The sequence below is a fragment of the Penicillium rubens genome, assembly GCF_028828025.1.
Source record: "Penicillium rubens strain IBT 27055 chromosome Unknown utg000001l_segment0_segment0, whole genome shotgun sequence".
Taxonomy (NCBI): Eukaryota; Fungi; Ascomycota; class Eurotiomycetes; order Eurotiales; family Aspergillaceae; genus Penicillium; species Penicillium rubens.
In genome coordinates, this window is record NW_026890599.1 from 4,856,388 (window position 1) to 4,882,571 (window position 26,184).

General features: G+C 48.0%; 12 protein-coding genes across 12 annotated transcripts; 4 read left to right on the top strand and 8 right to left on the bottom strand.

The window, feature by feature from the left end:
- Positions 1-2,972: 2,972 nt before the first annotated feature.
- On the top strand, positions 2,973-4,182 carry N7525_001892 (glycosyltransferase family 32 protein; the record flags this gene model as incomplete). The annotated part of the gene is made up of 2 exons (XM_061212085.1): positions 2,973-3,723; positions 4,166-4,182. The coding sequence occupies 2 exons, from the start codon at positions 2,973-2,975 to the stop codon at positions 4,180-4,182; spliced, it is 768 nt and encodes a 255-aa protein (XP_061071311.1).
- A 627-nt stretch (positions 4,183-4,809) lies between these two features.
- Positions 4,810-5,039, bottom strand: N7525_001893 (uncharacterized protein; the record flags this gene model as incomplete). Its single annotated transcript, XM_002557452.2, has 2 exons — positions 4,810-4,919; positions 4,952-5,039. The coding sequence occupies 2 exons, from the start codon at positions 5,037-5,039 to the stop codon at positions 4,810-4,812; spliced, it is 198 nt and encodes a 65-aa protein (XP_002557498.2).
- A 530-nt stretch (positions 5,040-5,569) lies between these two features.
- On the bottom strand, positions 5,570-5,773 carry N7525_001894 (uncharacterized protein; the record flags this gene model as incomplete). The annotated part of the gene is made up of 1 exon (XM_061212086.1): positions 5,570-5,773. The coding sequence occupies one exon, from the start codon at positions 5,771-5,773 to the stop codon at positions 5,570-5,572; it is 204 nt and encodes a 67-aa protein (XP_061071312.1).
- A 1,160-nt stretch (positions 5,774-6,933) lies between these two features.
- N7525_001895 (phosphatidate phosphatase App1 family protein) lies at positions 6,934-8,581 on the bottom strand (the record flags this gene model as incomplete). The annotated part of the gene is given in 2 exon segments (XM_061212087.1): positions 6,934-7,536; positions 7,547-8,581. 2 exon segments carry the CDS (start codon positions 8,579-8,581, stop codon positions 6,934-6,936), a joined length of 1,638 nt encoding a protein of 545 aa, XP_061071313.1.
- Positions 8,582-10,333: 1,752 nt separating this feature from the next.
- On the bottom strand, positions 10,334-11,362 carry N7525_001896 (ankyrin repeat domain-containing protein; the record flags this gene model as incomplete). The annotated part of the gene is made up of 1 exon (XM_061212088.1): positions 10,334-11,362. One exon carries the CDS (start codon positions 11,360-11,362, stop codon positions 10,334-10,336), a length of 1,029 nt encoding a protein of 342 aa, XP_061071314.1.
- Positions 11,363-12,360: 998 nt separating this feature from the next.
- N7525_001897 (uncharacterized protein) lies at positions 12,361-13,728 on the top strand (the record flags this gene model as incomplete). Its single annotated transcript, XM_002557450.1, has 1 exon — positions 12,361-13,728. One exon carries the CDS (start codon positions 12,361-12,363, stop codon positions 13,726-13,728), a length of 1,368 nt encoding a protein of 455 aa, XP_002557496.1.
- Positions 13,729-14,248: 520 nt separating this feature from the next.
- On the top strand, positions 14,249-15,760 carry N7525_001898 (uncharacterized protein; the record flags this gene model as incomplete). The annotated part of the gene is made up of 1 exon (XM_002557449.1): positions 14,249-15,760. One exon carries the CDS (start codon positions 14,249-14,251, stop codon positions 15,758-15,760), a length of 1,512 nt encoding a protein of 503 aa, XP_002557495.1.
- Positions 15,761-16,031: 271 nt separating this feature from the next.
- On the bottom strand, positions 16,032-16,956 carry N7525_001899 (DUF3632 domain-containing protein; the record flags this gene model as incomplete). Its single annotated transcript, XM_002557448.1, has 2 exons — positions 16,032-16,513; positions 16,560-16,956. The coding sequence occupies 2 exons, from the start codon at positions 16,954-16,956 to the stop codon at positions 16,032-16,034; spliced, it is 879 nt and encodes a 292-aa protein (XP_002557494.1).
- Positions 16,957-17,323: 367 nt separating this feature from the next.
- N7525_001900 (uncharacterized protein) lies at positions 17,324-17,568 on the bottom strand (the record flags this gene model as incomplete). Its single annotated transcript, XM_061212089.1, has 2 exons — positions 17,324-17,490; positions 17,520-17,568. 2 exons carry the CDS (start codon positions 17,566-17,568, stop codon positions 17,324-17,326), a joined length of 216 nt encoding a protein of 71 aa, XP_061071315.1.
- Positions 17,569-17,779: 211 nt separating this feature from the next.
- N7525_001901 (uncharacterized protein) lies at positions 17,780-19,157 on the bottom strand (the record flags this gene model as incomplete). The annotated part of the gene is made up of 4 exons (XM_061212090.1): positions 17,780-18,246; positions 18,312-18,379; positions 18,447-18,589; positions 18,651-19,157. 4 exons carry the CDS (start codon positions 19,155-19,157, stop codon positions 17,780-17,782), a joined length of 1,185 nt encoding a protein of 394 aa, XP_061071316.1.
- Positions 19,158-19,911: 754 nt separating this feature from the next.
- Positions 19,912-21,668, top strand: N7525_001902 (putative GABA permease; the record flags this gene model as incomplete). Its single annotated transcript, XM_061212091.1, is given in 6 exon segments — positions 19,912-20,022; positions 20,073-20,257; positions 20,309-20,388; positions 20,445-20,825; positions 20,877-21,295; positions 21,306-21,668. 6 exon segments carry the CDS (start codon positions 19,912-19,914, stop codon positions 21,666-21,668), a joined length of 1,539 nt encoding a protein of 512 aa, XP_061071317.1.
- A 304-nt stretch (positions 21,669-21,972) lies between these two features.
- On the bottom strand, positions 21,973-23,065 carry N7525_001903 (S1/P1 nuclease; the record flags this gene model as incomplete). Its single annotated transcript, XM_002557445.1, has 2 exons — positions 21,973-22,876; positions 22,935-23,065. 2 exons carry the CDS (start codon positions 23,063-23,065, stop codon positions 21,973-21,975), a joined length of 1,035 nt encoding a protein of 344 aa, XP_002557491.1.
- Between the last annotated feature and the right edge of the window lie 3,119 nt (positions 23,066-26,184).

The following is a 26,184-nucleotide window of genomic DNA, read 5'->3' on the forward strand; positions in this document are numbered from 1 at the left end:
ATAATTCTACCTCCACACCACCAAGCTACCTTCATAACCTTTCTGAGACATACTTATAAATAACTCTAGTGCTCCAATTGTGATGACTGTGTCGACTGTTCTTTCTGCAGCAACTGCACGAACTGTGAAAAATGCAAGCAATGCTCGAACATGACAAGTTGTAGCAAATGCCAGGATTGCTCCAATATGGAGAACTGTGTCAATTGTCATAATTGTTCCAACATGGTAAACTGCACTAATTGTGAAAATTGCTCTAATTTGAAGGTCGGTTCGTGACGTGGAATATAAGTGAACAAAAATAGCTGACTGCCTTTGAACGGTTAGGACCGGGACGGTGCTGTTAATGAGTCCGGGTAGATAAGCGAAGGCAAGCAATGAAGAAGCAATGAAGCCTCGAAGTGGGGAACACCATTGTATATATGGTTGCTAGACAGGTTCTTACCTCTAGTGCTAGTGCTTTTACCTAGCTTTCTCCCTTCTACTTCTTATTCTACTTCTTCTCAGTTGCGTTCGCTTGCCCAGATAGATCCGCGGACTATAGTTTTCGTCTCATCAATTGATTTGATCTCATCGAAATCCTACAGATTTTCGCCTACCCCGCCATGTCTCACCACCGAAAGAAGACCAATCAGTCAGCGGAGGTTACACTTAACTACAACTATTCTTAGAACAATATCATACATCTAGTCCCTGCAGATCAGTTCTTAAGTGGAATTTTACAACACTGTAATTGGAATAAAGAAGGCCTGAAGTCGCTGCCTAGAGTGTATTTTAGGAAAATTCTCTAGTTTAAGTGGGGTAACCGTGGCTTAAATATCTACCCGGCCATTGACAAGACCCTACCCCAGTGGGTATAAATCAAAACGTGGGTTCGTTTCTGTTTGAAACATTACAACATAGGGTCCGCTCCTAACAAGTTCCTAAAGAGGAAAATAGTGGAGACAAGTCGTGATATGCACATTACAGACATCACAGGTGTTCATAGAGCTAGCTTTAATGTTTGCTTCATTGTTCCTAACCCATATTGACCAGATCTTAACGTAGAATAAAGAAGTTAAAGGGAGCACTTAGGACGTTAAGACCATCACGTGGACTTAGCGGGATGATCCAAAGGCAACACGATAGGGTCGGGTACGCCCGAAGACAAAATCAATGGGGGCGGAATTTTCTATGGCCACGATATTTATATAACTAGCGTTACGGAAAGATTGTAATGATTTTAGTGCTGGGAACTTCCTAAAAGCGTCTTAGGGAAATGGTTACATCAAGGCTTTTCCGATATACGATTGGCCGTTTTGTAAAAACTTGCCTCCCGCCGATAGTTGGGCCTTTTAGCCTATACCGATGTCTCAACTTTGACTTCATTCTACAACATAGATCATCGTCTAACTCATGTAGATCAACACTTACATTGCCAATCGGTGAGTACTTTAATTCGAATGGACTTCTTGGCGGGCTTCTTTTCCGGTTTAGGTTGGATCTCGGGAGGGAAGTAGCGCGTGGGAACCCACAGGACAGGGTCTACTCCGTACAAGAACAGGCTACACTTTGTCCAAACACCGCTGTTTCACCATGATCATCGATTTTATGCTTTTCTTATATGGATACCTAAGGTGGGTTCTAACGTTGCTCTTTTCCCCTGTCTTCTATTGGTCGAGAGATGTTTTCGAGAGATGTTTTCGAAGATTCCAATGAGGAACTTCTACTGCAACACCGCGGAAAATATGCAGAACCTAAGTCACTCACTTCTCATCGTAAAAGCTTTTATCTATGGTTCTGGGTGTTTCGAGGAATTGGGCTTTGACGAGGGGTCCAGGTTGGTGTATTTAGTAATTGCGTTTGCTAAAGGCTGTTGTCATAGGCCATTTAGCAGCCACCAGGGGTTGTGTCCTTCCTTCCTGGTGGACCTCACGCTAGTCTGTCTTGCACTGGTAGTCCCGTAGTATCCTGTAAAAGCACTATCGTTTCAACACTAGACGGGAATCCACTAATACAAAAGAGTAGTATACGTTTGTAATGAAGAGGCGCAAGGGAAAAAGGCACGGAACTGACTGAAGCACATGATAAATGGAAGACGAAGAATGTATCTGAAAATTCAGATCCTGCATAAACAGGCGGAGAGAGTCGGGGTCTCAGGCCGTCAACGGGTGGTTATCCATGATCTATCTCTCTTTGCTGTCCCTAATGTAGGCGCTGCGGGGGCGTATACTCGTAGATATTTCCCCCTTGTGGCCTGTGAACCAAATATAGAGACAGTTTCTGGTTTACTCGTGATGCTCAAGTCAGCAGACGTAACGACTAGTGGACCTTCGAAGTCCCATACGAGCGGTCTTGCCATGAACCCGGTCTAGGGCAGCTGGACCTTTGTAGAATTATCTTGCTAGCACATGCTAGGTAGGCAGCAGTGTTCGAATTACAGGGACTTCTAATATATCATCACAATCCTGCCGATCGCGGAGACACGGGGCGGGACAGTGTGCCGAACATTGTCGGTTGCTGCGCCAAGAGGACTGTCTCATTTGGTATTGCGATGGGTTTACGACTTATGTTCTGGTATTATACATCCTGCTTGCATGTTAGCGAGAGCTGCAGTTAGATATCTGATCAGGGTTTCTAATCAGATGGTCGCCACACAATGAAGTTACATGAAGTGCATAGGATATTGCTCCAAGTGCTCTTAGAAGGACCATTATCCAGGACCATTCTAGTGACTTTGCTAGCTAGACCATTAGGAGCAAATATTAGCACGTACGGCATATACAGTAATGTTTCGTAAACCTAACCACACACTCCTTATTCTATGACGGACCACAATGCTATTATTCCATTCTTTTGGACGGACGTACTCAGTAGTCTCTTACCAGACCCTACTCTTTGCTCATTCCGAGTCTGTCTTCGCTTCATTGACGGTTCTTCCTGCTCCATGTGTTTGGCGCTGGAATAGTCCGTGTTATATCACTCAACAAGCTATAATGGGTATTATATCAGGGAGACGGTGGACACGATTCATCGCTGTCGGGATTCTGTCTCTCGTTCTCATCTTCGGAATTCACCTGCTCGACTTCGCAAACCCCTTTTCCAATCCCGACGACCTGTCTGCTTCGATGGACGTAATCACCGCGTGCGCTAGATCAGACTCTGACTCTGAACACCCCAACGACTCCCATTCTGCTGTCCCACAAATCCCTAACGTCGTTCATCAAATATGGAAAACAACCGACCTCCGAACCTACTCTACACAAATGACCGCATCACACGACCGTTGGAAGCAAGCTCTCGAGCCGCTAAACTACACAATCAAACTCTGGACAGACGATGTCATCCTCCAACTCATCAACGGAAGCTACCCTTGGCTTCTATCGACGTATGAAGGGTATCCTCAAAACATACAACGAGCCGACATGGCCAGACTGCTCGTCATCCACGCAGAGGGAGGAATCTATGCCGACCTCGACGTCTACCCGACCTCGGCTACTCAAATCCAATGCCTCCAAAGTCTCAACCTCGAGGCCATATTCGCCCCAGTGTCGGGCACCCTCGGGCTGAGCAACCATTTCTTCATGGCCGAGCCTAGATCTCCATTCCTCCTGTGGGCGCTATACGAGGGCAAGCGTCGCGGCGGTGCGACGTCTCGATTCATCCCTATACCATATCTGCGAGTCTTTTGGTCCACGGGGCCTACGATGGTGACGGCGGCATTTCGAAAGTACGCATGGCTATACGGTACCCTCCAAAACAACTTGGGCTTGTTAGATGATGGATATACAACAGCGGTGATACAACATAAGGCGGGCAGGTCGTGGCATGGGTCGGACGGGAGGGCTTTTAATTATATAGCGGACCATGTAAGGATGGATAGTTTGGTAGTGGTCGTTGCTTTCTTTTCTATTATTTTGGGAGTCGCCTGGTTTGTGAGAAGACGTTATTTTTGAATTGCAACCTTGGGCTCTTTCACGTACATGGACATATTTGGGTCAGTGTAGAGCCATGTCGGAAATTTAGTGGACCTGCACGTGGCTTCTAGGTAGCTCTAGGGAAGGAGCTGCAGGGGAAGTCTCTACGATAAGAAGTCTGTGTTGCATCCCAAGCGAAGCGAATGGAGAGGGAAAGGAGAAGGGGAAAGGCAAGAGAGTGTGTGCATATGTGTCTATCTAAACAGTTGCAGTCGCCGATGATGCCTAGTCCCTCAGGCACGCCACAGTATTTCCACGAGAATAGCTTGGGAAATCGGAGTGGACACCTGCCATAAAATTTATAATACCCTTTATCGCCACGTCCTTCAAATTGTCAATGTCAAAGTCTTTAAAGAGTTCGATACTACTGTTACAAGAATAGACACCCTTTATGTATCTATATTGTTTATAAGAATGGGATACCTATATAGAACAGACACGTAGTAGTTGAGCATCAATACATTAATTTCTTTCCCTTCCTAATGGAGATGTCGGAACACCACTCGGTGCTGGGTTGGCCGAATCCGGCAGAGAACGAATATCATAGGACTTGCATTCCATAGCCACGTTCATCCCCAACACAAACGATCTCAGGATACATTGACTATGCAGAAGCCGTTCATAGCTGCCTCTACTAGTCTGGCATAACCCCATTGTGCAATGAGCAAAGGCTCGTGGAGCGTGTCTTTGATAACATTGTCTCTCCTTTGCTGAAGGACTTGGTAAATTTCGAGGGTCTGATATGACAATTGGAAGTTAATCTATGGACAAGAAGTCGATTATAGGACAAATGTGCTGGCATTCTATACCATTCAGCTGTCTTAGGTATCGAACGAAGACTTAGTTGTGGGCGTCTTTATGGCATTTCACTCTCTCCAGTGTAAGGGACCCCGAGATCAACAATGCTTCCAACACTGTTGATTGCGTCGTCGTACTGATATACACGCATATACATGCCCACCGCGACTATTCCATACACCGACATTAGGTTGACATACCGGGTGCTGTGGACTGCAGAAAGATATTGATCGAGTTGTACTTTCGTCTGAGGTCGAGGTTCGCGTTTCCAGACCAGTCCTCTTGCATCTTGCATTGCACAACCAGAAATTGTTGGCTCGCTGTTGTGCAAACAGACACTAGTACGTATGCAAGTCTGAGTACCCCTTCTGCCCCGCTTGGCTGGTATGGTCTTTGGGGCGTGTCACATAGCCCTGTGATAATAGCTCGAAGATTGTGAAAGTCGGCAGTCTGCCCATCAATACTATGCTCGATGTAGGGGGCTCGTATGATCTGTTTTGCACGGACGCGGCTTGTGGCTTCGCTCTCTCCGGACCAAAGTACGAGTCAGTATGAGTTGCTTACTGTCGCGCGTGGCAATATTGCGATGAATTCCACAATCTGGGCTTCTAGCACATGATCATTCCCAAAGTAGGGTCCGTACTTCTGAATCAACTTCATTGATTCCGCCACTTATTCAATTGGGCCAAATCGGTTCCTCTGCAGTGGTACTCTAGCGCATTTTGAAGAGCGCTAGCTTTGTGGAGCAACTCAAGACACTTAATGAGCGAAGATGTCTCACGCCTGAGGCGTTAAGTTTGACAGGTTATCCTGCTACCTCAGTGGCGCCCGCACGCGAGCAGGGACATGCGTAATAGATCGCGGGGGATGACGACGTGAGCGGCCGAGTAAACCGCACGCTGACCTGCGTGGTGATGTTTTGCGTGCATGGAGATGGGTACGGTGAGGCCCATGCAAGATGTGGTCTTAACCGTCTTGGAGTCAGAATTCAGGCGGAAGACCTCATGGCCCATTGCGTCCATCTCGATTAGCAGTTTTGCCTTAAGGTTCTCGACCAAGTGCAGCTCAATCCGGATGCATGCTATGTTGTCCGGGCATTGTAAGTCGATTTCCTAGTTTCCAGCAACTATTTCCTAAGATCTGTGTTAGTACTCCCCGGCAATCTTTCAATGGGTGCATGTACACGTACTCTGCTAGCGACTTGTGCTGGACTTGGATTCGGGCTTTCCACGTTCTTTTGTGGAGCGACTGCTGTCAGCCATGCTTGCTGCATTCATAGGCCTTTGCATATATAATTAAAGACATAGCAATTGAAAATGAACGACCCAAGCTGACGGGTCTGCGGCCGATATTGTAGGATATGTTGCGGAAAGAATGGTGTTTCCCTAGATACGAGGTCGGCCCGTTCTAGGGCTTCATTCGAAAGAATACGGCAGCACAGCTCGGTGCAAGCTGTTACCCATTCACAGAGGTGACAATATCCCTTGGTGATCTTGATCTCGGAAGAAAAGTGGCCATCCGCTCTCCGCGAGTTGGGCCAGAGTCTTGAGGGGGAGCTTCGGTGGCGGAGGCGACACGGGATCTTGGTCGCTTGGGAGTGTTGGCGAAACAAACGTAGATGGTACGGGGATCCTTTGGGCCATCGTGTATGGCTCCCTTAAGTAGAGGCTCTCATCTAGATAGAATAGTCACGATATTTGCTGTAAGGTGAGGTGAGATTGAGAGCAAGTTGAGGTTGAGCCGAGAGTGCAGTGGAATCAAAGATTATCACTTTGGTGGGAGCTCATAACCTCTAGGGATCTCACTACAATGGTGATCGCATGAAGGAGCAACGTATGTGAGCCCTTGTCACGACACGCACTATATATATCGGAGCCTGGAATATCTGAGCGTAACGCTCAGATATAGTTGTCTTTTGGCCTAGTGTGTAACTCGCCAATCCAGGGGCAGGTTGTAACAGTCCTTATCAGAAGGGGCGGACAGGCGGGAGAAGGAGAGAGAAGTGAGGAAAGACCTACTGTCACCTAGGTACCTATGGATGCCTGATCAGCTAAGCAACAGGTTGACAAGGGGTGCTGAGGACGTGGTTCTGCCTCAAGTCACTACCTACATGTAGGTAGTTAGAATGCACGTCGGCCAAAAAAGACTTAATTGAAATGTCCGTTTAGTTAGCATACATCATTTACAAAAACATAAAGGTGACCGTAACCACCGCTGCGACCAACGCCATGAGGCCCTGCACACCAGCTGATTTCTTGTTTACCAGTCCGCTAGCAGCTCCGGTGCGTTTTGTTGACCCGTTAACTGAAGACAGGGTATTTCCTAGGCCAAGTGGCAGCCCCTGGTAGCCGAAGGTCAGGTTCTGTGGAATCGACTCATTATAGCACTGTCCATTCTCAATATCCAGGTTTGTCAGATCATCGGGGTTCACGAAGAACATGTACATGGACTGCTTCAAGTCCTTGAATCCGGATGTGTCGTATGGGAACTTGCTGTCCGGATCCGTTGCCGAGGTGTTTCGAATCAAGATACATTGGACCTGCCCGGGAAAGTCGGTGACTAGTTTTGGGTAGTCGCGCATGACATCGCTATTGCTGGTATCTGCCACCAGAACGAATTTGCGCTCGGGGAAGGTTTCAAAGATCTTTTGCAATAGGAACTGGCGGATCGACAGGGTGGCGGAGACGTCGCTGAAGTTGAGAGGACGGGTGTCGAAGGAGCCACCTGGGTAGTTGTTGTAGATGAACTCCATGTAGTTTCTGGTAATTTGCTCGGGGGTGGTGCCCTAGAATAACTGTTAGTATGTTAGGCAAGAAACGGGAACAGAGGAGACTTGCAAGGTAGTGGAAATGAGTGTCCGGGAGGCTGGTGGACCAGTTGCGGTAAATCTCCGGCATATTCTCCCAAGGCATAAATGGACGGGCGAAAGTATTGAGTAATCCTTCTGCCGGTTGATAGATCTTGGTGACACGCAAAAGATCGTCAATGTCAGAGAGGATGGTGAGTCCGGTTGGAGGCACAAGATACGCGGTGGCATTTCCGATACTAGCGCCCTCAACATGAGTCTCCAGTCTCTGAACTGCTGAGGTTTCATTTCCCGCAGTAAGACCATTTCTATCGATTTGCACAAATGTGTCGAAATCACCCTGGGCTGTTGTGTTGTAAGGCAGAGTGACGTCTTGCGTACCACCTGTTGTGTTGGATGATCCACCACCGCCTGCCTGTCCGCTTGATCCCTGAGTCTCCACAGGCTTCAGGTGGATCTTGTCCACAGCAACATCTGGCTGCTGAACAACAAAGATCTCGGCAGTCAAGTTACGTGCCTGGGCCTGCTGGGATTCAGGTAGCTCCGAGATACTAGTGTTGACGAGGAAGACATCGGCCAAATCGTTCAAGGTTGAGACAGAGATGTTTGGCTGCTTATAAACATTTCCATGGAAGCGAACATTCCAGCCTGAGTTGGTCCAGTTGGCGTAAGGGGCAATATTCAACACATTCGTTGGTAATGCTTTCAACTGGGAGCTGTCCAATCCGAGGGAGCTCACAACTGCGTCTCCAGTTGGGAAACCCTGGAAAAAGTTGGGCACTCCAGATGCGACCCCTGAAGTGAGTCCAGACCCAACGCCTGAAACGACATTGCCAACACCCGACTGAACGTCGCTCAAGATGTTTCGGCCAACAATGGGAGAAGGATTGTGCTCGACCGGCGAAGGTGTAATGACGGGGTCAGGCGGGGCGACGTTGTTGGCAAAAGCAGTTGGAGCCGGGGAAGCGGAGGCAACTGAAAGAAGTGACGCCTGTACAAGGGCGTGTGCAAGAATGTATCTCATTGTTTCCAAGTATGTTGGAAAAGGTCGGGCAACTCAAAAATTAACCGCTCCCAAAGGAACTACACGACAGTGGAACTTCAAAATGGCTCTCAGGAGTATACAGGACGAAAAGTCTAGGGAAATAAATTCGGTCGTGTTCAATGGATTTAAATCTTTGACAAAGGCCAATAGACCTTGACAAAGGGAATTAACAGGGAAAATCCGTTGACGTCACTGTGGAGATCTAGATATATCTTGACGATCGGGTAGATCGATCTACATGCTTATTTCGATCATCCGGATCATCTTAGATCTCCCTACTACAGTTCTAATGAATCCACCTCTCTTGGTGCAAGTGTGCACTGAACAGGCGAGTTCTGAAAGAAGGGAAGAACGGTTGCATTGTCACCGTTGGATACCCTGCTTTCGACAACTTTGAGCCTCTCATGGCTAAATATGGACACTTTAATAACAAGCATGAATGATTAGTGGCTTGCTATAGACCTTCCAGGTGGGCAGAACCCATAAATATTTGGTTTCTCCAGTATTAACAAAATGTAGATCTCAATCGTGTGCTGCTTAACAGGAATAAATTGAAAGACCTCTTGACGTATATCGTTGAGTCATGTACCGTAGGAATACTCTCGGCATCTGGCTTCGGCTAGTGGATTCTGCTTCTTCAGTATGATGGTGGACTTGCTGTTTCGCGCCCCTGAATGCCAAACCGTGACCACAAGCACATATTTTATCCTAACGCCGTTTGATATTTCACTCTTGCCTTCGCCGGGTTGCCGTTCGTTGGGTTGGGTTTTCTCTCGACTCTTTTTGCTCTCAAAAAAAAAAGGAAAAAAAAAAAAGAAGTATGTATTGTATATAACTTGTAGTTATATACCAAAAGCAAAAAAAGGTGGGTGTTTCCAGAACTACTTTGGAAGATTGTCTGCTAACTCTTGTCAGAATCATGCACGTGGTGATCGATCATGGACAGCAGACCGTGATGATCTCCATCGCATCGGTCACTTGGCCAGTGCTTAGAATAGAAGTGCCGGAGAACTAGCGCACCACAACCTCCTTTCCTATGGGACTGAAACGGCAAATACTGTCCCCTAAATCCCACCAACTTGAGTGTCTTACGGATGTTGTTCCTGTCGCTATGGTTTTTCTTTTTCATTACCTCTTCTATGGCTGCGGCAACTACAATATATGCCTGCGGTGCTCAGATGTCGATGGGTCGAAGTGGTTCGATCTTTGATGACAGGTAAGTCCTAACATATATCTTGCAGGTAATATAAGATCTAATGTGGTATATCACGTCACTCCCTCGTCGGCTGGCCTTTTCAAGTCCATTCCTCGAGGCCTTCGGGCTCAATGCTGTGTACCTCATGACTCCGGAACATTTTGTCTCTTCGGTCCATGTCCGCTGCAATACCTCCGAATCACCCCCCGTCATGAAAGTCTCCCAATATATTGCACGTGGTGTAATATTTTCAGGATTACGACATATGCGCTAGCCTCATTTCAGGGCTACCGTAGGTGGTATTGTAACCTCGGTACCGAGATATTCTGCATCGTGGCATTATTTCAGGTCTCTTGCTGTTGGGATAGCTTTTAAATCGCAATTATATACGCATTAACGGAATTCCCGGAGTATATTCCTTACTGCTTCCGTAGGTATTGGGCTACTCTGTCAGGAAACCAGCTCATCGTACGATTGTTTCAGGGCTTGTTGGTATGATTGTTTCAAAGCATGGCATTCCTCCTCGATTCGACTATTCATACCTTGTACTCAGGTGGTGGAGCCGAAGCCATCGATGCTGTCGGCAATGAATCACCCTTCGAATGCGCGGCTGCATGGTTACGCAATACCATTCTGGTCTTTGGATTATTGGAGAAATTCTCAGGGGTGCTGCCATACTTGTCCTTTGCCTCAGCTATAGCACCATGGGCAAGTAGAAGATGGATCACTTCTGTAGCCCCAGTGATGTACCCCATGTCCTCCACAGTGACAGCCTCATGAAGGGCGCGACGTCCGTACTTGTCTCTCATCTCAGTATCCGCGCCATGATTCAAGAATATTCGAACCATCTCAATATTTCCTTTCCTGATAACATTATGGAAAAGCAGCTGGTTGTGGCGATCGGAAGACTTGCTCAGTTCTGGATGATGGCGTAAAAAGATTTCCACCATCTGCTCATGACCCTTTTCAACTGCGTACGCAAAAGGCATGTTTCCCAAGTAATCTTCGTCGTAGACTTCCAAACTGGGTCCGGCGATCCGGGACCATAGTGACCGATTCAAAGACTTGTCGTGCTTTAGGAGAAGATCGCAGACGTCAGGATGGCCTCTTGCTGCTGCCAAGTGCAGCGCCGTTTCTTGCCCATTAGCGCCCAGGGTCGGAACACCGTAATCCAGAAAGAGTTTGACTATTCCTGTAAAGCCAAAAGATGCAGCAACGCGAAGGTGTCTAGATGCTTCGGCTTTTGTCTCAGTTGTAGGAGGATCACACTCGAGAAACAAGCGAACAATCCGTTCGTGACCTTCTTTCACAGCGAGGCGGAGTGGAGTTCGGCGGTTGCCGTCTTCAATCCGGGGTGATGCATTTTTCTCGAGGAGCAGGCGGGCAATATCCCAATGGCCCCCTTTTGCTGCGTTATGAAGAGCGGAAGTCCCGACCTCGTCGACGGTATTCGGGTCAGCCCCGCCCTCTAAGAGCGCCGTGACAAGATCGAGCCGGCCATGATCAGCCGCAACAATGATGTTCTCAGGGATTTGCTCCTCTGCACTCTTCGATTTTTCAGCCATATTGACACGCGCAACTAAATGTCAGGGAAACAGTTGGAATGTCTCATCTCGTGGTTGCTGATTCGGAGATTTTAAAGCGTGTCAAAGTCGACTTAGCCCATTCTAGTACAAATAAGCGAAACCGTCAACCTCGGGAACGGAGTGTAAGGTGGATATTTGCGTGATCCGTTACAAATTTCGTAGAGATCAGCGGGTTACCAAAGACAGAGGCACTAGCAGTGTTAGTCATTAGTGACCTTTCCATTCTTCTCCTTGATTTGAGCACAATTATGCATGCAATTGTGGTATAGAATGGATGTAGTGAAGGGACCGAGGCAACAGGTGCCAAGAGGCTACTTCATGTGGAGCCAATCACATTTTACCCAACTAGGCCTATTTGGGTATACGTATCGCGCTCTTATAGCCCGCTTACATTTAAATTCCTTTCAACGGCCATGTCGACTACATACGAGCATAATTATTCTACATACTTTCTTTTTATAATGTAGGTGAGAATTATAGGACCCGAGTGAGAGAGGTGGGAACATGGAAGTTCTGGCCTCTAGGAAGTGTAGGGACTAATGTACTGTAAAGGCTAGAGCCTATGCCCGCTCCTAAGATAAAGAGTCCCTTCTTTTACTTCGCTGGTGTTTGCTTTGTTTTGCTTTACTCTTAAGACAAAACATCTATACCTCGAGGACCATCGCATATTACCACATAAATTCATATTTGGATATGAAAACGAGGAGGGACACGGAGATAATTGTTGATCAGATATCTGTCTGGATGCCTGGTTTGTCAGGCCGTCACTCAGCATTTAACAGACTAGTTCTGTTTGTCTGTAGACAATCAATCCTTCTTTTCTCCTCTTTGTCCTGATTCAGGCTATGGGGCGGAAGTGGCTAACCCCGGCTGCTGCCTACGCCAAGCCAACGCCCAGTTGGACCCTACGAAGACGATACGAAAAGATAAAAATCTCAAGTGCCGAGTCGGTTTACTTCCAGGTAACCAGTGCAGTCATGTTTAACGATCTACCCCCAGAAATACTCCATCTAATTGCATGCGGTCTCGGTAGCAAAGCTCTCTATCGCCTGGTCTCCACGTCACGTCGACTGCACACTGTTTTCCAGCGAAGCCTCTACACCGACGTGACTCTTTGCGGGAGGCGAAGTGAGGACCAAACAACCAACATCTTCCTATATGCCATCACCCGAACTCCGAGACTGGCTAGCTATGTCCGGTCCCTGAAGGTGAACTGCTGGGAAACCGAGGAGGACAACAATGGAAAATCCGCCCAGAGAGTTGGATTTGATGACAAACTTGTACACCAACTAGTCGCTGAAAGAACAGGATATTCCAAAGAAGAAAAATCGAAATGGTTGAAAGATCTCGAACAGCATAACAGTGATGCTTGGCTGGCTTTGCTTATTCCGCAATTGAAGGAGTTGCGGAAACTCAACCTCACCTGGCCATTCGGCTCACATTATGTCGTGGATATGTTGCAAAAAGCCGCTATCGGAACGGAACCGATATTTCCTCATCTTGAGGAAGCCTATGCAGCTTGGCACGATTCAGAAAATGCATTTCCATCACACTACATGGATGCATTCTTCAAATTCCCGTCAATGCGGAAAGTGGGCTGCTATATGTTGGCCGAGAATGAGAATGACGATGACGATGAGTTTGCGCCCGAATCGGATGACTCCGAGTCTCCGAAGCGAGCCACCCTCTCACCACAGTGCTCGAATATAACCGACATCGACCTCCAAGAAAGCAATGCTGCGGAGGGGATGCAGGAATGGGTGCAAGCCTGCAAAGCACTAAAATCATTCCGGCTTGTTCATGGTGGAGGGGTGGTCTCCGGGACTGATTTTCAGCCGCGGAAAGTCTATGAATCGCTTGCGCTCCAGAAATCGACGCTGGAGTCTATCTGGGTCGAGGCTTATGATGGAGCCTATATGGATACTGATGACGAGTGGATGGGCTCCTTTGCTGATTTTACCGCTTTGAGACTTATCTGTATTTCCTTGCCCAACCTTGTTGGATTTGATGAGCGCAAGCTACCTTTGCGAAAACTTCGGGATGTTCTTCCGTCCTCGTTGGAAACATTATTTCTTTCTCTCGGCGAGGGCGAAAGCTTCGAGGTAGCTATGGATCAGTTAGCAGAATTGGCTACCTCAGAGAGCTTCCCGGAATTGACTGTGATATATCTTGAATACTACGAGCTTAGGAAGCCGGAGAATGTTGCGAGGCTTGAATGGTTGGATCAGAGGTGTCAAGAGGCCAGAGTTTTGTGTTTTCCTCATAGCTCAAAGGGGTGTATAGAGCAGAAGCAGATGCGAGTTATGTGGCCCGATAACGAAGCCCTTAGCAAGTTTGAATATTAGGATTGGAAATAAATATAAGAGTACCTGAGTGCAGAAGTCGATCGATCAGGATTTTCTGCTCCAATTTGTCAATATAAGATTCTCCTCTGCAACATCAGATCACCCTTTCGATCAGATATTCGAAGCCAAAAAGATGTGTCTTGTGTGCTTTCTAGAGAAGACGGTGCATATACGGTGGTCGTTTTTCCGTGTTTCTTTTTTCTCTGAATATGGATTTATTAAGTAGTAGTAATGCCCAATCTTGTGAGGCCGACAGCGGACGCATCGCTTTTTTACTTTCACTACCGGCAGAGGATAGGTGTATGAGTCTTGCCATAAAAGCAATACAAAAAACAAACTAAACGAGCTAAAAGCGCTATATGAGGATTGACTGGGATGGTGGGAACAAGAAGCAGATCGTCATATTCTCATTTCTTGGCGTGCGACCAGTCAGTCAGTATAATACTTGGCCTGAATCCCCCACTCTATGAACCCATTGCCGTTTTCAATCACCTCGACCTTCTCCTATACTTTAAGCATCATGGCAAGAACAGCTCAGATTGCACGTGGCCCATCCGACCCACCTAGACGATGGATTCAACGGGAATATGCCGATCATGAAGGCAACACTGTCATTCTGGGGAAGATTTCCTCTGAAAGCCAGTTCAATCAACCAGAGTCAGAGGAATTTGAGGCGTACCGACTCCAAATATATAGCACGGCCCCCATCCAGCCAGAGGAGTTCAACAAGCTATACGAATATTTCTTCTCGGGATTCGACCAGTTTCCTTTTCTGGAGATCTACTCATACAGCCCAGAGGATGGTCTGGCATGCGTGGAGCATCAGCGTCACGAAGTTGCTTATCGCAAGCGTCTTCACGTTGGACAGGGAGAAGGTGAAGACAATGAAAGCCTCCCTCCTTTGATCCCCACAATGCGAACTGGTTTCAAGGATCACTTCATGTCAGGATTCTGTTTCCTTCTCACGTCCAAGAGCTATCTCAAAGGTGCATTCCGTGACAATGACCACGGCACGGGTCCCTGGTGGATTAGCTTCGAACGGAGCCTTCCAGCAGCAGTCAAGAAGCTCCCAATGATAAAACGTCTTGGCGGGCCGGCGACTGAGCTTGAAACTTTCAAGGAGTGGGGTATTTCAGTTGATTCCGAAATTCGCGACATCAATGTGGATATTACGACAGATCAGAGCGGATTCGGCTTTGACATGAAAGATCTTATGGTGGGCCGCTACTCGACATACGTTTATGGGAAAATTGATTATGGACTCCATGAACCGCCCCCGCCCTCACCGTCCGAGGAGACCCCGACTTTGCAACACGTCCAGGAGGCTTTGGAGCAGCAGAAAATGGCAGAAATCCAGTCTATTGACTCAGAGGTACTTCGACTTACATGGGGACCGGAAAACAGTACTCTTACTGTCACAAACAACCCTTCGGACGGGGAATGTGACCTTCAGTACGTCATCTACGTGCAATTCCTCGCGCATATCGAACAGGAAAGAACCGCTGTCCTAGAAACCACCGCGCGCACATTCACTGCAGGCATCATGTCCCATCTCCCTCTCCCTAAATCAATGTACTTTGAGTTCCGGATTCCCGACTCCGACTCCTTATCCTCCCTCATATCCTCGCCACCCAACGGATTTGATATCGGTGCCTCCCATGAATTCGAGGCGGGCTCAGGAACGTTTATACGGGCACTGCCTCAGGGTTCGCGTGATTATTCCTTCCGCCCGTACGCCCATCACTACTTCACAGTGGTTCTTGATAAGCCCAGCTTCATCCAGGAACCAGGTGTGCTATTCTTCACTATCTGGTCCGACCCTTTGCCAGAAGTTGACATTGACCCCGATACTACTACGGACCGCGTAATTGAGACTCGTCGGAGTGCTGGTATCTATGAAGCTACGAGGAGGCTTGCAATGCTTTCGGTGGAAGATAATGTCCAGGACAGTCCAAGGAAGCTCACGCAAGAGGAGCACGCAGAATTATTGTCTTTGTCGCCAGAGGAGTACGAACAGCAGATGAACTTCTAGTGTCCTTTGGCCAAAATCTCAGGGAGAAAGAGACATATAGCGTCAGAGGTGTCAATGTACGATAGGCCGACACATGTCTAATGAAGTTCGACTTATTCCATCTATCGCACACAGACCGTCCTACCAGTGCCCGTTCTAAACATCACAATTTTGACGAAGCGTCCTACATAATTTCCCCTTCCCAATAATATAGTACTCTGTTTAATCTATAACCGTATACGAAGTGAATCGCCTTCTTTAGTATTATTAGTAGAACAAATGGATCTATCCACTAATCGTTCGCCATTCCCCTTCTCAGACTCGCCAAAGCATCATCAATCAGCTTCCACATCCGCTCGTCTTGGCATTTAGTTCTAGCCTCCTTCAGCGCCTCCTCCCAGATTCTCCATCGCTCCCGTGTATAGTCCGTCCAGCCCTCCTCTTCATACCTCTTCCCGGGCCCAGCGCCAGCCGCCTCAGGATACGTGCGACTATTAAGCACATTCGCCCGCAGCCGCTCCGCAGCGTAGATAAACCACTGGCAAGCAGCCTCCATCGCCGCCGTATCTCCCAGCAACGCAAGAGGGCGCTCGTTCTCAAGTGCCATCGCCGTAGTCCAGATGGCCCGTAGTGATTTGTCCAGAGGAGAAAATCGCACTTCTTCCTTAGGAGGTGTATAATGAATATCTGCAGCTTGAGTGAGCTGCGCGAGGAAAGCGTTGAGATTCGCCCAGCGATCTCGCTGCTTAGAATCTAGCGCTTCATCACATGGGTCTACATGCGTTAGCGGTCTGATTGTTTAAATTGGAGGATGAATCACCTTTGTAATCGCCACCAAACTCGTACCACGTCTCAAGCTCCGTGTAGCCGAACGACGGCATGTCTGTCCAGAGGGTATTGCCCTGGACCCTCAGGGGTTCGTTTGTCGATGGATCAATGGCAACTTGCTTCTGGAGATGAGATATAAACTCGACAAGCTTGGTGTGTTTGGATGGCTCGAGGCGTTGAGCGAGCTCCATTACTGCAAGAGAGACGTTGTAATCTGGGAGACCAATCCCGCCTTGTTTTCTTGGACCATGAATAGAAAGTGCACTCATGGTCATGTTGACGAGGTCTCGGGCTGCATCTTGAACTGTGACTGCTTCCTTGACTACTTTGTCAAGTAATTTGTATTCAGCAGAGTTCTTGATTTGTCGGATGAAGTTTTCTTTTCCCATTGTGGTGTGGAGGTAATCAAAGAAAGGTGCTCTTGGGTAGACTGAAGGTGCGAGATAGAGAGTGTGGAAAGTAAAAACTTTGACTCGTAAAAGAAGGCATAATTGAGATCTGCAGAAGCGGATAAGGCGGTACAGGGGCTGTGCTGGATGGTGGGACATCGACACTACAGCTCGTCTCGGCCGTGGGGACCAGACTAGCTTGTAGTGGAGAAGACGGCGTGGGAATAGCGTGGAGAGAGCAGATACCCTGGCAGTGAGCTTATTATAGAGAAGGTATGTTTAGTGCCGTGGTTGAAGATAATCCCATCGGCAATAAAATCCAGGCAAATGTATTTTTGGCGCTGCTCAGCGGGGGAAGAGCGCGAGCCTATGCGACGTGACGCTCCGCATTGAGCGGGTCGGCCTGGACGAGATACATTGGACTATCATCGGTCTTCCGGAACTCATACGAGGTAACAAGAAGAAAAGGAAGGAGCATGTGCTGCACGCGAATGGTGACGGGGCGCGTAGATACGTCAAAGCAGGTGAATGCAGCTCATCAGACCCGGCACGTAGGTATCTACCTAGGTAGCAAACAACCGGAACATCGTCTTCTAGGTTAACAGAGAGCATCCTCTATTACACCCAGGCTGATAGCTTAACAGGGTTGTCATTGATGATGTGGATGCTGAGCGTCTTTGGATCTTCGAACTGATAGAGATTCCCTGGAAGAGCGGTAAGCATCTATCTTCTTTGAAAACAATGCAAAATAGATGCAAGAGATCCCTTGCTTATCAACGCACTCGCGACACTAGGTATCGAGCACCCATATTGTACATACCCCTCAAAGCCGGTCCCGATGATGCTCCTCAACCTCCACCGTGATATCCACCGTCCTAAGCACGGCTCCCTTCCCCTGGAGTCCCTGCGTCAAATGCCGCGTACTCTCAGTCCCCTCGCTTGAATTAGACTGCCGATTACCCTCATCATTCTGGTTTGAATCCCGACATGAAACCCTAGTGACAACCCCGGTCCCACCTCCCCATCCATCAAACATTGACCGTCCATTCTTCCTCGAGCGTTCACGCGACCGCGACCTCAAATGCGACTGGCTTGCTCCAGAGGAGGATTGGTTGATACTCCCGCTGGCCTTAGTCTGCGGGAGCTCGAGCCCGATCCCTTCGGGGATCTGGGTTGTGGTCAGGCCAGAGTTCAGGCCGGCGAAGATGTGGTAGAGGGTTGGGACGCAAGCGATTATGACGGCTGTAAGCATCATCGTCTGCCCGACGATTTCCCAAATGACAATTTCCCCTATATATTTGTCAGATCAATTTCATGAGACTTCTGGGTTGGAAGGGGAATGGGATGTCACAGACAGGAGACGTCGGTTGAGTGAACGAATGAAGGTATGAGGGCTAGATGGGCGATTCCGAGGCCGACGATACTGTGATAGGTTAGTATCTGAGTTGTTGAATTCGAAGGAATAATTCCTAGAGTTAGTGCTAAGATACCTTAGGCGCAAAGAGAAGGAACACAGAATCTTCACCCGCTTGTGCCAGGCCATCTGGACGTTCCGCATCATGATAAACGGCTGAACAACAATCATAATCTCTGTGAGGATGTTGAAGACAGCGATCGGGTAGAATAGGGCTCCCTGTTCGGGATTAGATGAAGTGCTATGTCAATTTTGGCCCGGTTTCCGGGTGTTTACTGACCTCTCCAGCACATCGCTGGGGGGAGTATAGCCACAGATCCGGCAATTCACACTGGAAAGCTATACTCAACATTGCGAATATCGACCACCCGACAACTATACCAGCGGTGACAACACAGCTGCGACGGAGGCTCTTACTCGGCGTGAGCTTCCAAACCAGCAGGATGGTCGACATTTTCGAAAGCGACAAGACAATGATAAGCAGAATATGAGCAGCGAAGGCGAACTTGCTCCATGTCTGGATATCGCCTTCGCTAAGCCGGTCCTGGTGCTTTCCCAGTCCATGGTCAACAGCCTTCTGTAAGACGACGACTTGAACAATTGCAATAGTCAAAGCAACCCAGATGGGAGTATTGACTGATGTCCGTCGCTGCTTGAAATAAATCACCGAACCGACCTTAGCGAGCACAAAGATTATGGCCACAATCAGAAGGGATACCGAGGTCAAGGTGATAATACCACCGCGATTATCGCTTGACAGCGCCTGGAAGGCGTTCTTTTGCTCCATCGCATGACATCGACTTCAAAGTTTTTGAGAACTTGCGGAGCTTCCAGCATATAATAAAATTCTGCTTTTTCACATCCCTGCGACTAAAGTTGTTTCTCTGAGTCCCCTGCTCATGCGGCCGGAGGTGTTGGCTTGGCACCGTCGCATGTCATCTGGTGTAAGAATGCGAACCCTGTCAGTACCCGGTTATATCTACGGAGTAACACCCGAATAGTCTGGGACCACTCCAGTAGGTCCGGGGTTTTCCCGTCAATAGCATTGTCCATGACCATGCACCCGGACAGACCCCTGTACCGCAAATTTAAACAGTCTAACCTCGCTTTGTAGTTGGCTGCTGACATTACCTAGTGAAAGCACCGGTCTTTTACTACAACAGTGGCTATTTATGTAGTCGTGGCCTTTTGAGTCCTCGGGCCCCATGGCTGTGGGGCCGAGGATCTCCGGAGAGTCCAGATGCAGCACTAAGCAGCACTAGACAGCACTAGACAGCACCGGTCTTGTTATTCGAATGCAAGTGACAAGGGTTTGCGCCGGAGCGAACAGGCCCGTTCCAACGCGGCACAACAACCTGCGTATGGGATGTCGACTATTTGTTTCGCATTCATTGCGCAATCAAACCCCCTGTCTAGTCTCTGTCTACAGAAATGAGCAGGCAAAGATGGACCAGGGTACTTCTTGCCGTCTTCAGGCCGACTGGTCTATTTTCTATCGTTTTTCTTTTTTCTGACTTTTCTGTCCTCGGTCGTGTTCTAACATGCAGGAAGATATGGAAATGAAGAGCGGGAGCGCTGTGCGATCAGTGCCAGCAGGGAGTGGGAATGATGCCTATGAGAGCGCTACATTTCGACAGAAACAACAACTGGAGGTACATATCCAGCGTTCGATTCACCTGCGCAGACTCTAATCATTCAACAGAGATATCTCAACTTCTTCTCATCGGTCGCATTTTCCACTTGCTTACTTGCCACATGGGAATCTGCCGGTGGTAGTATGCTCGCGGGGCTGTACAATGGCGGTCCTGCAGCCATTGTCTATGGGATTATCTTAAGCACCGTGGGTAATCTGGCCATCGCATGCTCTTTAGCCGAGCTTGCCTCTCTGTACGTGCAAAAGTGATCGCTATGTGACTGCGCTGACCTCAAAACCGACAGACACCCAACTGCGGGTGCTCAATATCAATGGAGCTATATCCTTGCGCCCCGCGGTCGTCGATTCATCAGTTTTTGCCAGGGTGAGCGCATGTCTCAGCATTTTCCTTCGTTCATAGTCGCATGCTAAACACACCAGGTTGGTTGACGGTCTTTTCTTGGTCAGCTTTAGTATGCATCGCGCCATTCCTAATCGGTACCCAGATACAGGGTATGATCGTGCTGGCGCACCCTGACTATGAGCTTGTGAGATGGCGCGGGACACTGCTCATGTGGGCGGTTGCAATCGTACCGATAATCATCAATATATTTGCGCGTCGTGTTCTGGGAGGCATAGAAGTTGCTGCGGGTATCATGCATGTCGTCTTCCTACCCGTCACCATCGCTGTCTTCGTTATCCTCGCCCCTCGAAATCCCGATCCATTTGTCTGGGACACTTTTGTCGGCGGCTTGAGCGGGTGGAAGGATTCCGGGGTTGTATTCTCCATCGGCCTTCTTGGTGTCATTACCCCCCTGGCTGGTATGTCCCTCCACTATCTGAATATTGAACGAATCTAATCCATACCAACAGGCGTCGATGGCGTAATCCACATGGCCGAAGAAGTCAAAAACGCAAGCGTCGTCGTGCCCCGCTCTATGATCTATGGCACCCTAATCAACGGAACCCTCGCATTCAGCTACCTGACCGCCATCCTCTACTGCATGGGAGACTATACCGAAGCAGTCACCAGCCCAACAGGTTACCCCATCATTACAATCGCCTACCAAGCAACCGGATCCAAGGCAGCCACTTTCGTCCTCATGGCAATGGGCATGCTACCCGGCTGGATCGCCCTCTTCAATGGCCTCGCCTCCGTCACGCGTCTCACCTGGGCTTTCGCTCGAGACAACGGACTCCCCTACTCCGACTTCTTTGCCGTCGTCGACCCAACCTACAAGATCCCCCCTCCGTGCTTTATTCCTAGTTGCATCATGCATCTTCGCGCTCTCGTTCATCCAGATTGGGTCTACGGCTGCATTCAACGCCATTCTCTCGCTCAGCACGCTCGGTCTCTATATTTCCTATCTTATCCCTCTCGTACTCCTTGTCTTGAAGCGTTTCACGGCGCCCCAGGATATTCCACGGGGAACTTTTAGTCTAGGGAAACTCGGCCTCCCGATGAATCTTCTTGCCATTCTCTTCGCCACTTATTTCGTTATCTTCCTTCCATTCCCGGCTACTGTGCCGGTTACCGCGGAAAATATGAATTATGCCGGGCCTGTGCTTGGGGTTGTTATATTATTTGCCTGTGTGGATTGGATTGTTCGCGGACGGCATAAGTGGGAAGGACCAAAGATGAGGTCTTATGCTAGGAATGAGTGAAGTCTGGAAGGCTCAAATTGAACATGAAAGAGGGGGTAAAAGTAATTGAGCTGTTAATATTCACTAACAGCTTTTCATTGTCAGGATGTGACTGGACTGTACATATACTTTTCATTACTTATGTAACTACGAGTTGTGGAAGATGGATGTAGATATATCTGTATGTATATCAAAGTGGTCCTAGAAACAATAAAGGCCGGATTGCTGGCCCCAAGCAGCTAGATCCACGACACATATTCCCACAACACCTATTTCCACAACATCTATTTCCATAACATCTATTTTCTCCACAACTTCCGTCCGATCAATGGCTATGCTCACGTCCTTCTGAGGTGCAGCAAGATCCTCCCATAGCAGCTCTAGCCATATTCGCACGACTCATTTGACGAGGCTCGCGAGGAGAGACGCGGATAAATTCGGTCTCAGGAGCTGCATCTCGGGACCCTTTGACGGACTTCCCTAGCAGATCTTTGGCAACCTTTTGCTCGTAGATCAGATTGATCCAGTTCGCTAGTCGGTAACCGCCCTTAGCAACCTGCATCTCGATCGTCCCGATGGCGGAGTTGTAATATGTCGGGTAGAGATCACCAGTCTGCAAAGCAGCAGCTCCGTCCGGCATGACAACAGTACAGACAAAGGCATTGGCATCCGACGCCCATCGAGTAGCAGTAGTGACAGCGTCACTGATAGTATCACCTTCAATCCAGCTCTTAGCTTGCTCCTTGTAGGTGCCGGAATTAATCTCATCCACCAGGCTGTCAGCCCATCCCTGCGCATCGGTGAGCGAACTGCCGCCAACCAACTTTCCGGGCATATATGTATCCCAATCCGAGTGGAGATTGTCATCGTAGCCGTCGAAAGTGACGTCGATGCCATTTCCGCCAACCTCGTAGTTCTCGTCGTGCAATGGCTGCGTGATATCACCAATGAAGTGCACGAGGAATCTCAGAGCTTCGGCCGTATGGTCAGTGCTAAGTCGGCCGTCGCCTGCACGCGAAGTGTAATTGGCAACGGCAGAGACCGAGCAGCCTTCATCTCCACAGTCGCGCTCGTAGTCCACGTTGCAGCTTTTTGGCGGGTCATCCATGGCATCAATGTAGTGCAATGGGGCTGACCATTTGCCGTCGTCTGTGAGGCGATATTTGTCCGCCCAAGAAGCAACGTTTGCTAGGTATGAGCTGGAAGTGTCATTGAGAATTCCTTGTGCCCTTGAAATACATTAGCATTGACTATTATGGCTTTTATAAATTCTTTAGAAGTACTTACCATGATGCGGCTTCAGATGAAATATAATGTTGTGCAACATAAGCAACTGTCGCATGGCCCAACGCACCCCACGCATTTGCCCCATTGATCGCACCGAAGGTGACAAAAGCAATCTTGGATAGAGAGACCATTCTTAGGAAAGGCTTTAGGTGAGTCGCAGTATAAACTGGTTCATGGAATGTTTATTTCTTGAAGTCGGCGAAAATTGCACCCCATTATATAGTTTCGTGTCTCGGCGGATTCCTCCTCATCGGGTCACATTACCATGAAGCTAGCCGATGTTGCAGAAAAAAAAAGAAGAGACTATGCAAGGCCTTGTCAGGAGATAAGGCCACGATGATTTCCTGCGGGTTATGATTCGCGAACTAAATTGCGGGGTCGGCACTAATCACTCTAGGGCCACCGGAGACCACCGGCGTTGAAGAAATGTCCCAAACAGTGACCTCGGTTCTCTGGGACCTCTAATCTGCATTTAGTATGATAGGCAATAATATCTTTATGCTGTCTGTGATAGATTAAGGGGTACATATACGGACGAACAATCAAACGTATAAGAAGTAAGACTTCATAGAGAACTATCAAACATCTAATGAGGTACAGATACAAGACAGTGAACGTCTTAGCAAAGATTGACGCGAATTGACATGAGAAATTCTGCGCTGGTCGTACCCAATGCAACCGGCCTGTCAATGAAGGAAGCGAGTGACAGGAAACGGAAATAATCTCATGGGCAACTATTCTCCATTTCGTTCGAAGTGGAGCCTTTTAGCGGTAGGATGCATACGGCAGTGCAATGGCGTTGCGTGGAACTAGCGTGCATTCACGTAGCCTACCTGTGGTTTTACTTGGCTGCTGTTTGATAGCCGCACCAATATGGGTCAAGGGCGGTTTCTCGGCACCAATTATATAAACTGATGCTTGGACACTTCTTCTAACGGCAATGCATGGTCGCAATGTGAGATGAATTAAACTACTGAAGGGTTAGTCTGTAATAACCTAAGAGACTCCGATAGGTACTAACTAATTCACAAATTGATATTGTGTATGCCTTTTAAGTCATGAACATTCCGAAGACGGCTCTATGAACGACTTATGTCAGAGGCTCGTGCTACACTTGAAACTGGCGGCTCCTAGTATGGCTCTTGTTGCCAACTTACAGATCATTACCATAGTCGTGCAGTGGCACTATAAGAGCTGACAGCAGCCCCAGCAGCCCTGTTTGGACAAGCCGAGTCAACATTGTACAGGTTGCAAATGATCAGTCAGTTGAACTACACACCTCGGACCCTGAGGCTCTCTGAGAAATTGTAAAAAGACATGGTCAGTATATAATCGAGATAAGAATAGGTTGTCGAGAATAAAAGATCTTACCTGACCATATGGACAACTTGGCGGCTCCATTTGGCACACAGCAGCGCAAGCCGTGGCTTGACACTGATCAACAAGTGCCAGACAAAGGATCGCAAGGACCAGAGTGGGCAAACGGAGTATCCTTGTAGACATCGGAGAGGAAACTAAGCCTGGACAGGGTTATGGAGGGAAGATAAAATGAGGACACTGTGTTCTGGCCTAAGTGCGAAATATCCTTCTTATGGTGCAGGCCCCTGTTAGGCTGTGATAAGTGAAACATGCCACCAACCGACTGCATTCTATGCCCAACGCCACATAGATATATTGTAGGTAGAGGACTTTCGATTTGACTTTCGTTGTGACTAAGAATAAGTAAATGGAACATTTGATTGATCGACTCCATTATGAGGCATTTGAGGCTACCACTTACTTTCGATTAGACGGCATTCCGATCTTCTTTGCCTAGTTGCCTTAATAAAAATCAGCCACAGTAGGATAAAGTGAGAACCAGTAAAACCCCAGTAAAGTGACCTTGTACGAGACCTAGACCCCATCACGACCTCGATTTTTCAGACCGGGCCCAAAAATTCGGGCGGGGTAGGTCATGGCGAGGTCTCAGTAAAGCACACGGCGTCGAGTACCCGTCAAAACCCAAATTGAGACTCTAAATATAAGCAAAATTGGTCATGATCACTGCATGAACGTGGAGGTGGCTGGCGCGCTATTGCGGCAGATTGCGGAACCTCCTCTTTTAAGGGTCCCAGAATGCAGCCACTGCCACTTTCATAATCAGTCGTTCACGTGCTTAATGCAAACAAAATGATAGAATGAACATGGGCTAACACAGCTCTACGCTAAATACAAATATCTACTCCATATTCTCTAGACCTCTGCAGTAATAATTGTTTACATGATAGAGATAAGGTTGTATAGAGTGGACCTTCTAAGGTTGGAACCTTGGAAACTGAGAGCCTGTACTTCCTTTTATGGTTAGCGTTGCCCGTCTAAGTTTAGCCCCAATATGCACGTACCACAGTAAAAATGCATCAGCCTTGGAAGTTAACTCCATACCTAAGTACCTAGGTAGGTATGGAGACAACTGCGCTCTTTAGCCTTGGAAGATTCTTCAATTTCAATATTTATTCATTCCGATGACAAAGACGTGAATTACTGAGCTCATATACTGCGTCCCGTACGTAGTAGAAGTTGGAAATTCCCGAATGGTGAAACTATCTAGGTACGGGTATGCACAGTACAGTACCCCTTTTGTTTTTGAAGTCGCCTGAGAGCTGCAAGGGGCACAGAATCTCATTAAAGCGCAGTTCAAAAAAAAAGAAGATCTTTTGATCAAACCTTGGGATCTCATGATAATCCTCGAGACCATATGGAGTACTCCGTGCCTTCCTTATACAGAGCTATGATTATTTATTCCGCACTATTGAAACCTTGGAATTGATGTCCCGCACTTTCTGTCATATGTTTTAGTGGTCATGTCGGCCATTCTCCGCTCCTAGGTATGTATAGCGGCTAATCACTGTAGCTTTTTTTTTTTTTTTTTTTTTTTTTTTTTTGCTGAAGGAAAATGATCTCGTAGCAAAGGCTAGAAGGAGAGAGAAGAAGAAGGTGAATTATCTATCTGCGAGGCACTAGCTAATATCCATGGATACTAGCTAGCAAGCATGTGACGTCTGACAAACGGGAAATCAATCAGATGGATCCCTGTCATAACAGAACAGAGACGTGCCATAATTTAATGTCAGTCGGAAATTTGCAGGCGGCCTTGGGATCAATCCTCCCATTCGATTGGAAAGTATCCGAGACGTCACTGGATTTGATGTGATGAAGCTGATAAATCCAGATTTTCTCCCCGCCTGGACACTGAGGTTCCTGCATTATATGT